Below are 14,260 nucleotides of genomic sequence, written 5' to 3' on the forward strand. Positions count from 1 at the left end.
ACACACCGAATGATGTAGTTTAACTCTAGACAACGATCATGCGTTAATATTTACAAAATGGCGAATGATGTAGTTTAACTCGAACAATAGCGTGACGTAGTTTGTGGCGCTGTTCCTATATGCACTTTCACCCTCCTGGCCCCCCCCTTTATATCTTATGGTGCGTCCCTTAGGCTATTGGTCTTCTCTTGCATTCGTTGCAGTGATAGAAAAAAATTTGAGCCACATTGCAATTTTATTGTTGTTTCCCCAAAATTTTACTACAGCCCTATCACCAAACATGTCAGTTGACCTAAATTAATAAGATAATGTCAAGAATATTTCTGGGCCCCTCCCGATCACATTTACTGGGTTTTACCAGGGTTTTACGTAGCGTAGCCTACTGTATAGGTGTGTGATACCCGATAGACCTATTGATACCATTGCATGGGCAGTTCATGCCAACTGCTCATTGTGCGAGCGAGCAGCGATGGAGAAAAATGTCGTGTCAACTCTTCGAATTGTCTCTACCAATTACCTTAGAATATTATGAACTATTATTTTATTTCTAACCAAAATACCCAGCCAGAAAAACCCACTCGGAGACACCCCAGCCATCGCGCGCCATACTGTACTGCATCATGGTGTCGGAGTGGTTTAATATGCCACTGGCTGTCCCGAAAGTGGCCCTGATATTACTCATTAATATTCATATTAACATAATGACGTACAGCATGAGACTACCGGTATATAGCAGTGCCGATTTGCTGGTATCAATTTTGCAAGTAAGCTTAAACATTTCCAGCCGTTAAATTTTGTTAATCGGCATTTATTCATGTTAAGTAAGGTATGTTTTGATTGAGGTGAAAATGGTAAATTATACAATAACGTTTCCTACTCGTGTTTAAAGCAAGGTCACTGACTTTGAGGCCTTAAAATTTGGCTTTTAGTGGACTGCAAAATTGTGCATACTTCACAGTCAATAGGCCCTGCATGAAATTATCGATTGGCTCCAAACAAAGGATTTGAGCCGGTGTCCTTCACCGTAGTTATGGCGGATTGCAGTCCATTCAATCAAATGTTGTCATCAACCTATTTGATCGTAGTGCAGACTGCAGGGTTTAGTGTGTGAGACGAACTGTCATGGTAGATTGCAATATTAAATCATGCTTTTTTTTGTTGAAATTGAATGCATTTGAGTAGTCCGCCATATTTACGGGATTATACGTCACATGCAAGGCCTCTATACATACATCATGTACATGCATAACACATGATACATGTATCTGCATCTACATGTGTAGAGTACTGTGCAAACTCCTGTTATTATAGTCAAATGCAGCAAACCTTTGACGAGTGTGACTATCGTGATGTTGCAAATTCGGCACTAACAACGCGTACGGCGCACAGTTCATTCATAAATTTCAACAGAAACAGAAGATCGCCTCAGCAGCCAATCAGAGACAAGTGCGTCCAACGCAGTAAATATGTGATGTATAGCCTGCAATCTGGCGCTCAAATCAAAGGTTTACGGTACTGCATTTGAATATAGAGTATCTCGCACAGAGTGTAAACGCGGTGCAAAGCAGCTAAAAGATGGCCCCTTTGTGATGTCCAGTAGGTTGCTGTTGTGTTGTTGGTTTTGAAGTCAATAATGATTGGTTCACAAACATTGTAATTTGCAGAAGTACCAATGTATTGGAATTACTGAGAGTGAGATCCACCGATCGCACGCGAGCCTGGTGGGTCCATGACTGCAAATCAGCGATTGTGCCACATTTAAGGGCAGTGGCATTCTATAAAACTATGGTGGTAGGTGCGTGAATACTAACTAGTACAGGGATCTATACGATGATTTTTTTTTTTGGTGGATCATCTTATAGGCAATTGATGTTGAAAATACATGTCACCCATGCACCATGCAGTTGAATAGCAGACCGGCACTGCACAGTGCCGCTGGTTACCAGTTCTTGTCTATGTATGAATCGGCAATTGGAACCTACAGAATGTGGTGCATTATCATGACATTGAAATTCGAAGCAAATTTTACGGTACAATCAGACATACCTACGGTATAGGATAAAATTCAGATTGAGAACATATTGTATGACTTGTTGTTCTAACTAAGTACGGTAGTGTGTGTTTCACTGAATGTGCCCTACGTCGAAGACGAAGTATCATAGTACACCAACTTGGTCTCGCCCCATGTCTTGCTAGCACAATACAAGGAGTGTCTAACTCTGTGAGAAGCTGGAAACATCACCTTGATCATGTAAAATTAATAAGTAATTGTGTTATTTCCATCACAATTCTGGTCATTGTAAATACACACAGTTTAAATGTTAAATTGTTAGTCATGCAAGCAGAACTTGACATTCACAGGGGTACTTAGTTGTAGAGAGTAGGCCTACGTTATGTCATGAAAAGGGAATTTATTAGATAATGTCCATTAGCTTTGATTATTTTCAAAAATCTACATGTTATTTTGGGATATCCTGTATTTTGTCTTTTTTTCACAGAATTATTGTCTGTAGATGACCACACCAGTTCAGATGTCAAGATGGCTGCCACAAGACTTGTTGCAGAAGTCCTAATCAATAGAGTTCCAAGTAGCGCATGTACTTTATTTCCCAAGATTCTCTTACCATCTTCCTGCAGTGCCTATCATCATATACATTTGAAACACAACAGATGTGTCCTACATCAAACGTATCAGGTACAAAGCCGAAGTGTGCATTTTAGTGTGCCGTCACTCCAAAACAAATTAGAGACTGGTCACGATGCAGAAATTGAAATTTTAGGAAAACAGTATCCAAGAGATGACTTTACCACGGTAACACCTAAGATCCTTTCTCGAGTTGGTGTTAGTCTCCAAAATCAAAACCACCATCCAATTTGTCTGATCAAAGAGCGAATAAGAGACTTTTTTTTTTATACTGGCGTTTCTAAACCGTCGTGGCAATCCGTTGTTTTCCATCTACGATCACCTCAGTCCAATTGTAACTACAGCGCAGAATTTTGATAGCGTACTTGTGCCGCAGGACCATATTACGAGAAAGAAAGGTGATAACTATTATATAAATAGGGATATGATGTTGAGGGCGCATACTTCTGCGCATCAACATGACTTGGTACAGTGTGGGTTAGATTGTTTTCTAGTAGCGGGAGATGTTTATCGGCGAGATGAGATTGATTCGAGCCATTATCCGGTGTTTCATCAAATGGAAGGAGTGCGACTTTATACTAAACATGAAGTAAGTACCATACATTTTATGAAATAATGTGCGATTTCAATAAAGAATAGATTCTTATTTATTTTCCACAAAATGTTAGTTTTCACTGATCACATTATTAAGAGGGCACGGTGGCTCAGTGGTTACGGCCTTGGACTCATAATCTGAGAGCTTGCTTGACGTGTGTGGGTTCGAGTCCATGGCCCGCAACCGTGTTGCGCCCTTGGGCAAGGCGCTTTGCCTCGCTTGCCTCACCCCACCCAGGTGCAATGGGAAGCTGTTAGGGGTAGTCACAGTCGTTGTACTGATGGACGCTGCGCCACTTGGTTCCGACATATTCTAATGACGGCGGAATAAATGTAAAGCGCTTTGAGACTGTTTACGGCATAAAGCGCTATATAAATTTCTACATTTATTATGTTCCCATTTAAAATTGAGCCAATGAGGTAAAACATAGAAAATTGCTATTTTATTCCATGGCCTATAATTATCGTCAATGTGTGTATTAGCTCGCCGATCGTTATTGAGCGGAGCTTCACGCAGCTGGGACGTATAAATAATAAGACGAATAGCGATATACGGATAGTTAATGCGTCTTCAGTGATACACACATGCACAGGACGTGTCAGCCATCACTCGGATCAGTGAACTGGGAATAAAACCGGAGATCTCCAGATTTATTATCAAAACTTAAATTTACTGTAATTAAAGCACTCAGGCTTACATTGTAGTCTTTTTTTTTAGTACACCATTGGGCAATACAATCATGCAAAACAAAATTCAAGAAAAATTGAGGCGTCGCTGTGGATATGTTGCATATTTTTTCCTGTATCTTGGTTTCACAGTGGCAGCCTTTTTGGATGAGATTGGTTTGGTAATATAATCCTGAAGTAAATGTTCTTGTAATGGATTACAAAATATTTTGTATTTCTTAGGATTATTATTAATTAGACTTTTAAAATACACATGTTTTCATTTTCATCTCTCTCTATTGAATGTTTCTAGCTTTTTGAAAAATGCAAAGGTGGCTCACATCTAGAACTCTTTGAAGCAAACAGTGCAAGGACAGACCTGAAGCAAGAGACACACACACTGGAAGCAGTGAAGCTAGTAGAACATGACTTGAAAGACACACTCATTAGATGTACTCAACACCTGTTTGGCAAGGGTAAGACTACCGTATTGTTTGTAATAAACGCTTCAGGGGGCTGTGTATTTTTCCAAAAGGGGGGCGTTTATTGATCTTTAAAATCGGGTTAAATTTTCCGATGGTGCTCCTGTAGAAAGAAGGGATTTACGGCTATACTAATAGAGTATACTATTATGGCGACGCCCATGGAAAATATCATTTTGGTGGTAAATACATCAAAATTACTCCCGCAAGTTCAGGGGGCGTTTATTACAAATAATACGGTACCGGTATATCATTAACCCCATGAGAACTACATGTACCTGCCGATTGGCCAAAAAGAAGTTTTCTTTATCAGTTGGCCCAATCAGCAACATTGATAGAATAATTTCACCACACAAAAAATTGGGGTGAATTATTTGCAAGGCTCCATTCTGATTGGTGATTAAAGTGAAAATATCATGTAACTGACCAATCGGAGGCAATGTTAGATCGACAGGTAGTGCTCAGGGGGATAACTATTCCAAATGTCTGATTAAGAGCAAAGTGTCTGAATATGAAGGAATCCAAGATACGAGTGATTGAATTTTAAAGTTTGTTTTCCTTCTAGGGATTTCTCAATCCTTGTTGCAGAAACTCATTAAAATTGTGAAGATACAATGTAGTTGATACTGTCCTTCATCTCTGTTCATACACCCCCTCTAGCCCTGGTTTGTCAGTAGCTGCAGTCACTCCTCATCAAGTGTTGACATAGGCAATAGTGTACAAAGGTGCTCTCAAAACCATGACTATGCCCTGAGGTGTAGGTGAGGGGCATAGTCATGGTTTATTTGTTTTATATACCAAATCTTAAGATTCTTGTCATCTGTTTGGTTAAAAGCATCGATTTTGGGAAGATAAATTATCGGTAATAGTTTCAATGCGAATGGCACAGATTTCAATTTGCGATTTCCTTGTAATTATAGCGCGCGAAAACATTAACACATGCGTAATATTGTCACAAACCGCTCACGGAAGTATCCTGCACCTCCTCAAGCCACTTCCGGTCCTGCCGGGACTCGAACCCACGACCCTGGGATTAAGAGGCGAGCACGCTAGTGTATAGACCAAAAGAGGACTTCCCCGTCAGGTCTATAACACATTAACACTAACGCACTTATACCTCCGTGACAATATCATTTTACGCTGGGAACAAAGCACACGCAGAACTATGCACAGGAATAATTACTTTTGCGGGCATAGTCAAATCTATGCCGGCGCTTTTAACCAATCAGATGGGGGAAATCTTTAGATTAGGTATATAATGTTTACTGAAACATACATGTACACAAGTAAGTACAATTTTTGGATCAGATATACAATGAACCTTGTTTACTGAGTTTACTTTACCAATCCTGATGAATTTGCTTTATTGGTATGTTGTTATTTCTAGATATAGAGACCCAATGGGTAGAGACAACCTTCCCATTCACGCACCCATCATGGGAATTAGAGATTAAATTTCATGGAGAATGGTTGGAGACGCTGGGCTGCGGGATCATGGAACAACAATTACTACAATCTGGTAAGAGTGATGAAATATTGAAGCATGCCACTATTCTTTTACTGCAAAAATAGTAAATAGAAAATACCACTTTTTAAAGTTTTTCCAAAATATTTAAAGTTGTTTACATATGTGACACGATCAAGGGAAATGAGTCAGATGTCGCTAATATTGATTTTGAGATATTGGCAAAGAAAGTGTTAAAATTCTTGTGTTTTATATTGTTTTCAGCGATTGATAAATTGATGTATCTTTGCAAAGAAAAGTCATATCAACATGGGGTTTTCAGTTTCAGAAAGCTCTAAATGTCCTCTTTAGAAACAAATGTAAAACTAATTTTCGACCAGGGTCGACATGAGACTCATTCCCCGTGATCATGTCACATATATAAAGCACATACAGGTATCCACAGCGCAAGTGAACGCGTGTATCCTGGAAATATGTTGTCCATAACCAAGCGTAATGCTATGCGTATTACATATATGTGTTGTGACACATTTAAGGGCTTTCACATGATTGCATTTTAACAAATCAGAGAGTGCGATTCTGAATAATGGGCAGTCATCAGTGTAATAGATGGTATACCGTAAAACCTCGTCTACAAGCATATAGTGCTTTTGATGATCCAGGCGCTATCCATCGACAAAATTATAACATATTGGAGTTTGAGCAAATAAATTCCTGACACAAGCATAATACAAACAAGTACTATTATAATACCAATCTATTGTATTGGCATATTTATGACTGTTTCGTATTAATTTTGCTTTCATAAAAAACACTATATGCTTGAAAACAAGGTTTTACGATATTGTATCATAATTGATGATTGTCTTTTCCCTTCATCAAAACTAACTACAGCATGCCCCAACATAATATTTATCCTGATTTTGATTCTTGTTTCATGCTGTCATGCTGTCATGTCCCTTGAATGAGTGGTATGATCGACGCACCTGCACTGCAGACAAACGCACACAAACAAGGCTTACCATTGGCTGATACATGAGGCCGCTTGCCACAGCGGCAAGGGGCATAACTGTGTATGTACCCCCCCCCAATTTTGCAAAAGTATACAAAAAGCCCCAAAATTTAAGAATTTGCAAATGTAGTGAGCCAAAAAATCAGGGTTTTTTTAAGGTTTTCGTCAAAAAAAGGTCAAAATTTGGGGAAGAAAGGCCACTTTTCACAAAATTGCCCATCAGCAGATTCAGCACACCCCCCACAAAAATTCCTGGCTATGGGCCTGCTCTGTAATGGTTTTATAAAATTATTAACATTTCTCATAAATCACAACACTCTTTCTTTCTTTCCCAGCCGGTGCAGGAGACAAAATTGGCTATGCATTTGGACTTGGTCTGGACAGGCTTGCCATGCTGCTCTTTGATATCCCTGATATAAGGCTATTCTGGAGTACAGATGAGAGATTCATATCTCAATTTCAAGTCAAGGATCCCACAAGCGTGAAATTCAAAGTAGGTCAAGATTTATAGTTGCATCTTTATGTTTCAACTAATTTTGAAATATGTGACCAGCTACCATGAAATGAGCGTAAAGTCACAAGTTGTTTTTACAAAACCAATAGATTGTGGTGAATAGATGGTAATAACTCACCAGCTGACGTTTCATCCGTCTTGTTCAGTTGGATTTCTTCAGAGTTGTGATGAAGCTCTGCTACTGTGCGACCTGGTGTTGCCAGTTCTTGAGTCGCTTTGTAGCAGAGGGTTGTAGAGATTGCTCAGGTTGTATGTGCCCTCGTCTCGGTTCATGGTGTTGTTCATTCCTCTAACAGGTCATACAGTAGCAGAGCTTCATCACAACTCTGAAGAAATCCGACTGAACAAGACGGATGAAACGTCAGCTGGTGAGTTATTACCATCTATTCACCACAATCTATTGGTTTTGTAAAAACAATCTGTAATTATTTGAACAATAACAAACCTGATGAATCTCTACAGTAAGTCACAAGTTGTTAGTTTCGAGGCATCCTGGCTGGCTGAGTTGAGGTTCTTTGTTTGCTGCGCACCTGTACAAGCCAGCTGTATGTCCTTCGTGAATGGCCCAAAGGAGCTATACTACTGACTTGAACAGGTGCATCTTACTATAAATAGGGAAATGTTGTATCTATCTATGTATCTATGTATCATGGAAAGGCTCCGTCAGTTTCGATCCAAATGTCGCCAAATTCATACGGGAGATCGATGAATATACGGGAACGTGTTTAAACTTTATTTGGTTGAAAACGGTCAAGAATTGGCCTCAAAATCAGTGAAAATGTGGTGCGTTGCTATGCTGGGTAAACAAAAAGGAGTCAGTTGTACGGGCGTATCTAATGCCAAGTCGCTCGCAGAAGCGCAGCGATAGCGCTGGTAACGCAAGCACTACGCCATGTCGCGCGTAACGCCACGAGAGTCGCGCATAATGAATGATAATACGGGTGAACGACCGACCAGAGGCGTAATAAATACTGGGGAAAAGATGTGTGTTAAAAAGTACAAACAACATGAAGAGGTAGGCCTACTGTAATTAAAAAAGAAAACAAAATGAGGACAAACAGGTAGGCCTACGAGTATGTGGGTTAGCCTATAGTTAGTCACAGTAAGAAAATGAAAACGGGAATAAAATAGGCTAAAGAAGGAAAGAATAATAAAATCTAATACAATTAGATGATTTAAATAAAAAAAAGCTATTAAACTGAGGACAGAACTAAATAAATAACATGAAAACGGGAAATCACAAGCTAAGCAGCAAATAAAAAATGAAGTCAACAGGAAATGTAAGAAAGGACAGATTTAGAAAATAATGGGAACGGGATTGAGTAAATAAAAAACATGGTAACGGAAATTTGCAAGCTTAGCAGCAAAATGTTTTTAAAAAATGGAAAAAATTGGCCCATGTAGAAGAAACTAAAAAGAAAGAAAGAAGCTAAAATGGATACTTAGGCTTAACGAGGGTCAGACTCAGATAAATGAAATTTACCTTTTCAATGATTCTACCTGTTCAGTAATTCCTCCCGTTTTAGTGAACGCTCCCATTTACTCACCTAGCGGGGACCCGCGCGTAGCGCGGGTGTCCCGCTAGTGTGAAATAAAGAACACCAATACAGCAGCAAGAGCATCTTGAAATTACCAACTTGCGAATTTTGTGGTAGCATGTCACATATAATACAGATATTATATCCATTACTTGGTCATGGGTTGTTAGGGAACAATCCAAAAGACTGATGAAGATCTATGAACAAATTAAGAAATAAAGGGTAAGGGAACAACCCAAAAGTTCGATGAAGCCCTATAAACGAAAGTCCTTTCGTTAGGGGGGGGAGGGGGTCAGAAAGTCCGATTACGTTTGTAAAAAAGTAGTTAAAACATCGATCAAAGTTGATCTTTTTTTTAAGGATTTAAAATATCATTTTCAAATTTGAGTATTTTCAAGTACGATATTTACATTTTACAGTGCTTTATTCAAAATGATTTCAAATCAATATGGAGTGCAGTACTCGCAACCTGCAACGTCATGAAAGTTCATTTTTAAAGCAACTGTCCGAGCAAACACAAAACGTTTTTAAAGCGTTTTAAACATGTTATATTTTGGGGTTTTGGTTTTGGTAAAAACGTTTTAATAACATTAAAATGTCGGGTTATGTCGGGAAAATTGTGGGATAGGCTTTTGCGACGGGAATTCATAACAATTAGTGGGTTTTTAGCGGGTTCGCCGTCGGACAAGTTTGGAACTGTTTTAACAGCTTTCGTCAGGAGTAGCTAGACCTGACTTCTTCAGGACAAAGTAAAGAATGACTCATGTAGACCGGCTAAGACCGCCCTTGCCTACTGATGGCTCTGAAAAGAGCCGTTCACTGAAGACTGTCCCTTGTCAACAGAGAACAAGCAGATCTCGCCTATCTGCTAATTTAAAAGGTTTTTGGTGGCTCTGAAAAGAGCCGTTCACTGAAGACTGCCCCTTGTCTACAGAAACAAGCAGACCTCGCCTATCTGCTGATTTTAAAGGTTTGGTGGCTCTGAAAAGAGATGTTCACTGACGACTGTCCCTTGTCAACAGAGAACAAGCAGATCTCGCCTATCTGCTAATTTAAAATCTTTTGGTGGCTCTGAAAAGAGCCGTTCACTGAAGACTGCCCCTTGTCTACAGAAACAAGCAGACCTCGCCTATCTGCTGATTTTAAAGGTTTGGTGGCTCTGAAAAGAACCGTTCACGGAAGACTGCCCCTTGTCAACAGAAAACAAGCAGAACTCGCCTATCTGCTAAATTTAAAGGTTTGTTGGCTCTGAAAAAGAGAGCTGTTCACTGAACACTGCCCCTTGTCAACAAAGAACATGTATACTGCATATACTGTAATAGAAGTATACAGCTTTAACGGTTTGGTCACTCATGGACCGATAGAAACTACCGATTAGGGAACTTCGATATCTGGGGAATTGCGACTGAAAAAGGTCACGATTCACACAAGTGGTATATCATCTCTACGAACTGAATTGACATATGTCAGTTTATTTCCCGGCATTTTATCCTTATGATATCTTCTCAAATTGTGACCTAGGTCCCGACATTTAACCTGAGCAGTCTCATCCCCTAGAAAGGTCATGAAAACGTTTAAAACGTTATGTATGAAAACATACTACAACACTATTTCTAAAATGTTTTCAAAAAGTTACTGTAAAATATTTTTTGAAGAACATTATGTTCGAATATTTGCAGGAGGTTATCAAAATGTTTTCAAATCTTTAATATGAAAACGTTTTTGACACTTTATATACCCTTTATATAACCCGACATTTAAACGTTTTCTGACCACTTTTTCTAACCTTTGGCGAAATGATGTCGAAAACGTTTTGTGTTTCATACCACATTATTTTTTATTTGAAAATACAGCAAGTCCTATTTTTTTCCGTGCCAAAAAAGATAATGCAAAAATATTTTTAAAACATGATCAATATCCTAGCATTGTGGCACCCCCTCCACAACCCCATGCACCATAGCGACGGCCCCTGTATCCTATATGAATATGGGTTGGAATTTTCGATATTTGTCACTTACGTTAGAGGGGAGGGGGGAGGGGGTTAGCCTTCTAACGAAAGGACTTTCGTTTATAGGGCTTCATCGAACTTTTGGGTTGTTCCCTAACACATTACCCTTTACGCCCAAATATTTGTGTCAGAGGCAGTAAAAACAGAAGTAATGAGGCGCAGCCAAACACATTATTTAAACGTTTTTACTGCTGAGGATACATTAATATTTGGGTGTAAATGATAATGCTGTACCCATTATTACCACAAAATAGTGTGATTTAAAAAGAAAAGTAATAAATAATTTAAGTTGTTTACTTCATGGTGGAGCGTGTACTCGTAGCCAAAGCGTAAGTGACTGAGTATTGCGGAAATATTGAATGCGTGACCAAGCTCCTGTTGACGCAGCAGCGTTAGAGACTACAGTATGTGGATCGAGTTATACAAAATTTAAAATCAACAAATCAAAGGCATCTGTTTATTTTCATATTGTGTTTACAAATATTCCTGACGTTCAATTTTATTGATCAGTTATCTTCAAAGTTCGCAGAAATATATTTTACAAGAGGCAGGGGTAGCGTTAACCCCCGATTGGGGGTGAATGACCCCCTAAATTTAAAAAATATTAATTTTTCACCCTCTATATTGGGAATATGTGCAAGCTCGGGGATGAACTCTGACCCTCTACTTTTGGACCCTACTCCTACCCCTGACACTGCAAAATATTTTTCACCCCCGAGATTTAATTTTCACCCCATGTATTTGATTTTCTGCAAGCTCGGGAGTGAAAAACACGGGAAAACAACCCCTGACTTTCGGGCCTTACTGCTACCCCTGACAAGAGGTGGTGTTCACAGAATATTTTCAGATCTGCAGGCAATTGGTATTAAAAGATACGAATGTTTCATAATATTTTTCCCATCTTGATTTTTTTCTGGGAATATGACTTTTTTTCTGGGAATGCCGGTACCACAATACCGTGGATTTCGTAGCCCTGCCTGGAAGATGCCTCAATAAAGTACCATGCATTACCTGTGTGGGGTATTTTTATGAGGGAGGGGCCATGGCCAGGGACACAACCTGTTTACTTATTCGCTACAATTGGTGCATACTATCAATAGTTAATCAGTATCAGATAGGCGGGTTTGTTCAGTGTTTATTTCTCCGCATGCAAAAGTAATCCCGGCTCACACACACTTTTCAGTATCATTTCACACTGTTACAAGGCCCGTCTATTTGTCACTGATTATAATACATGTATGTGACAGGATCAAGAGGATGCCTATGTCTCCTCTCAAGTTGAGAGTAACGCCATGGTAGATTTTGCAGTGGCAGATTTGAAGCAGTGTGTTTAGGAGGTTGCGTTGCCAGCGTACGAAAAATTGCCCTCCTATGCGTGTGTATACGCCCTGCGAGATTAAGCTTGCGTGCAAATCTGCCACTGCAAAATCCAACATGGTGTTACTCTCAACTTGAGACAAACAAGACTATAATGTCAGCAATTTCCAATTTCACGCTATAAAAATCCAGACGTATGGTCCAAACCCCATTAGAATTGGACTTCTGGTGACAAAATTATGAGTGATTCTCTAATTTTAAGAACAAAGTAAAACATAAGAACGTATCACCTGTTTTTATCAATAACTCAAAATCAATAGTAGCGACATTACACTCATTCGTCCTGATCATGTCACATACTATCAACTGTTTGCATATTTTTATATTGACATAATCAAACAATATAATTATGTGATTAATGTTCACAGCCTTTTAGTTCCTACCCACCTGTCTACCAAGATATCGCATTCTGGCTGCCGACAGACTATGAATCAAACAACTTCTACGACTTTGTACGCACCATGGCAGGCGATCTTGTGGAAAACGTCCAGCTGATCGACGACTTCACGCATCCCAAGACTAACCGTAAGAGTCATTGTTATCGGATTACATACAGGAGCATGGATAAGGTGCTGACATTGGAGGAGATAAATCAGATACAGGACAGAATAAGGGAACAGGTGGAGGGAGAACTGAGTGTTCAAGTGAGGTAGATAAATAGAAGTCCAATAATTTACTCACAAGTATCATCTTCCGATCAGAAGACTTCATCAGTATGTAATGCGCCGATCTAGCAACACTCCCACTCTCATCTCCAGAGGGTTCTGTTCTTTCCAGTAGCTGATTGTATACGTGGTATAGTGAATATGTTCCTTCATCGCGGTTGTAACGTTGTCCCACCGTTTTCTGATCCACATTGCTTCTCTGATCCATCATGATCCAATTACATGGCTTTACTGTGATACATGGTCTGTGATAGCAAGGAACAGAGCACTCTGGAGATGAGGGTGGGTGCGTTGCTAGATCAACATATTACTGATGTAGTCTTCTGATCGGAAGATGAAACATCTAAAACATGAGTAAATTATTGGACTTGTAATACAAAATTTACCATAGTTGGATACGTAACAGTCCTGATGAACTCATTCAAGGAACTATAATGTTCAAGTGCTCAGCAAACACAAACATGTTTTTAAAACATTATAATTGGAGGCCTTGTCTTTTGAGGAGTGCGAGTGTGATCCCCCCAGCACACCTTGAATGACCCCAAGGAGCGTGATTGATTGCACTCCTAAAAAAATAATAAAACTGATGTGTTAATGTGTTGAGGACTGTGATTTTTAGCACTCCTAATTGTCTTGAGGAGTATGATTTGTAGCACTCCTGGATAAAAGACTAGGCCTGTAAATGTGTTGTAAACATACTTTGGTTTTGGTCGAAAAATTTGAATATCTTTTATGTCAGGTAAGGCCAAAAAAAATAAAAGGTTTGTCTCAAAGCTCACGAGAAATTTAAAAACAAATGCGAAATGCGATTTTTTTATTTTTATTTTTTTTTTATTCCCGACTTTTTTTCATGGTATTTCGAAATTTGTTTTTTGTCAAATCGTGGGATTTTACAAACGCGCGCGCAAGCTTTGAGACGAACCTTTTTTTTTTGGCCTAATACAAAGAGGTCATGAAAACGTTTTTAAAACATTTTATATGAAAAACACCATAACATTTTATAATGTTTTTTGCAAAATATGCTGTCAACAATATTAAGATAACATATCTTGCTAGATTGTTGTAGCAAGTTTTCTTAAAGATGAAAATTAGCAATTAAGGGCAGAGTATAATGGGAGAGAACATGGACCTTCTGACATCATTATTTCTGAAGTTAAAGTCCAAAGTATATAAAACTATATATTTTTGGACATGAAATGAGTCAAGGAATCATATGATAACATCAAATTGAAAAAAAAATAAGAAAAATACATTTTTTACCCCAAATTTTGGTGACAACTTACAAAAACATCAGG

General features: G+C 38.9%; 1 protein-coding gene across 1 annotated transcript; it reads left to right on the forward strand.

Moving 5' to 3' along the window:
* The first annotated feature begins 1,505 nt into the window (after positions 1–1,505).
* LOC140138794 (phenylalanine--tRNA ligase, mitochondrial-like) lies at positions 1,506–13,795 on the forward strand. The gene is given in 7 exon segments (XM_072160564.1): positions 1,506–1,795; positions 2,499–2,911; positions 2,913–3,233; positions 4,218–4,380; positions 5,774–5,905; positions 7,199–7,356; positions 12,669–13,795. Coding segments are annotated over 7 exon segments (1,482 nt in total). The 5' UTR covers positions 1,506–1,785; the 3' UTR covers positions 12,954–13,795.
* The last annotated feature ends 465 nt before the right edge of the window (positions 13,796–14,260 follow it).

This window comes from Amphiura filiformis, chromosome 18 (assembly GCF_039555335.1).
Source record: "Amphiura filiformis chromosome 18, Afil_fr2py, whole genome shotgun sequence".
NCBI classification, from domain to species: domain Eukaryota; kingdom Metazoa; phylum Echinodermata; class Ophiuroidea; order Amphilepidida; family Amphiuridae; genus Amphiura; species Amphiura filiformis.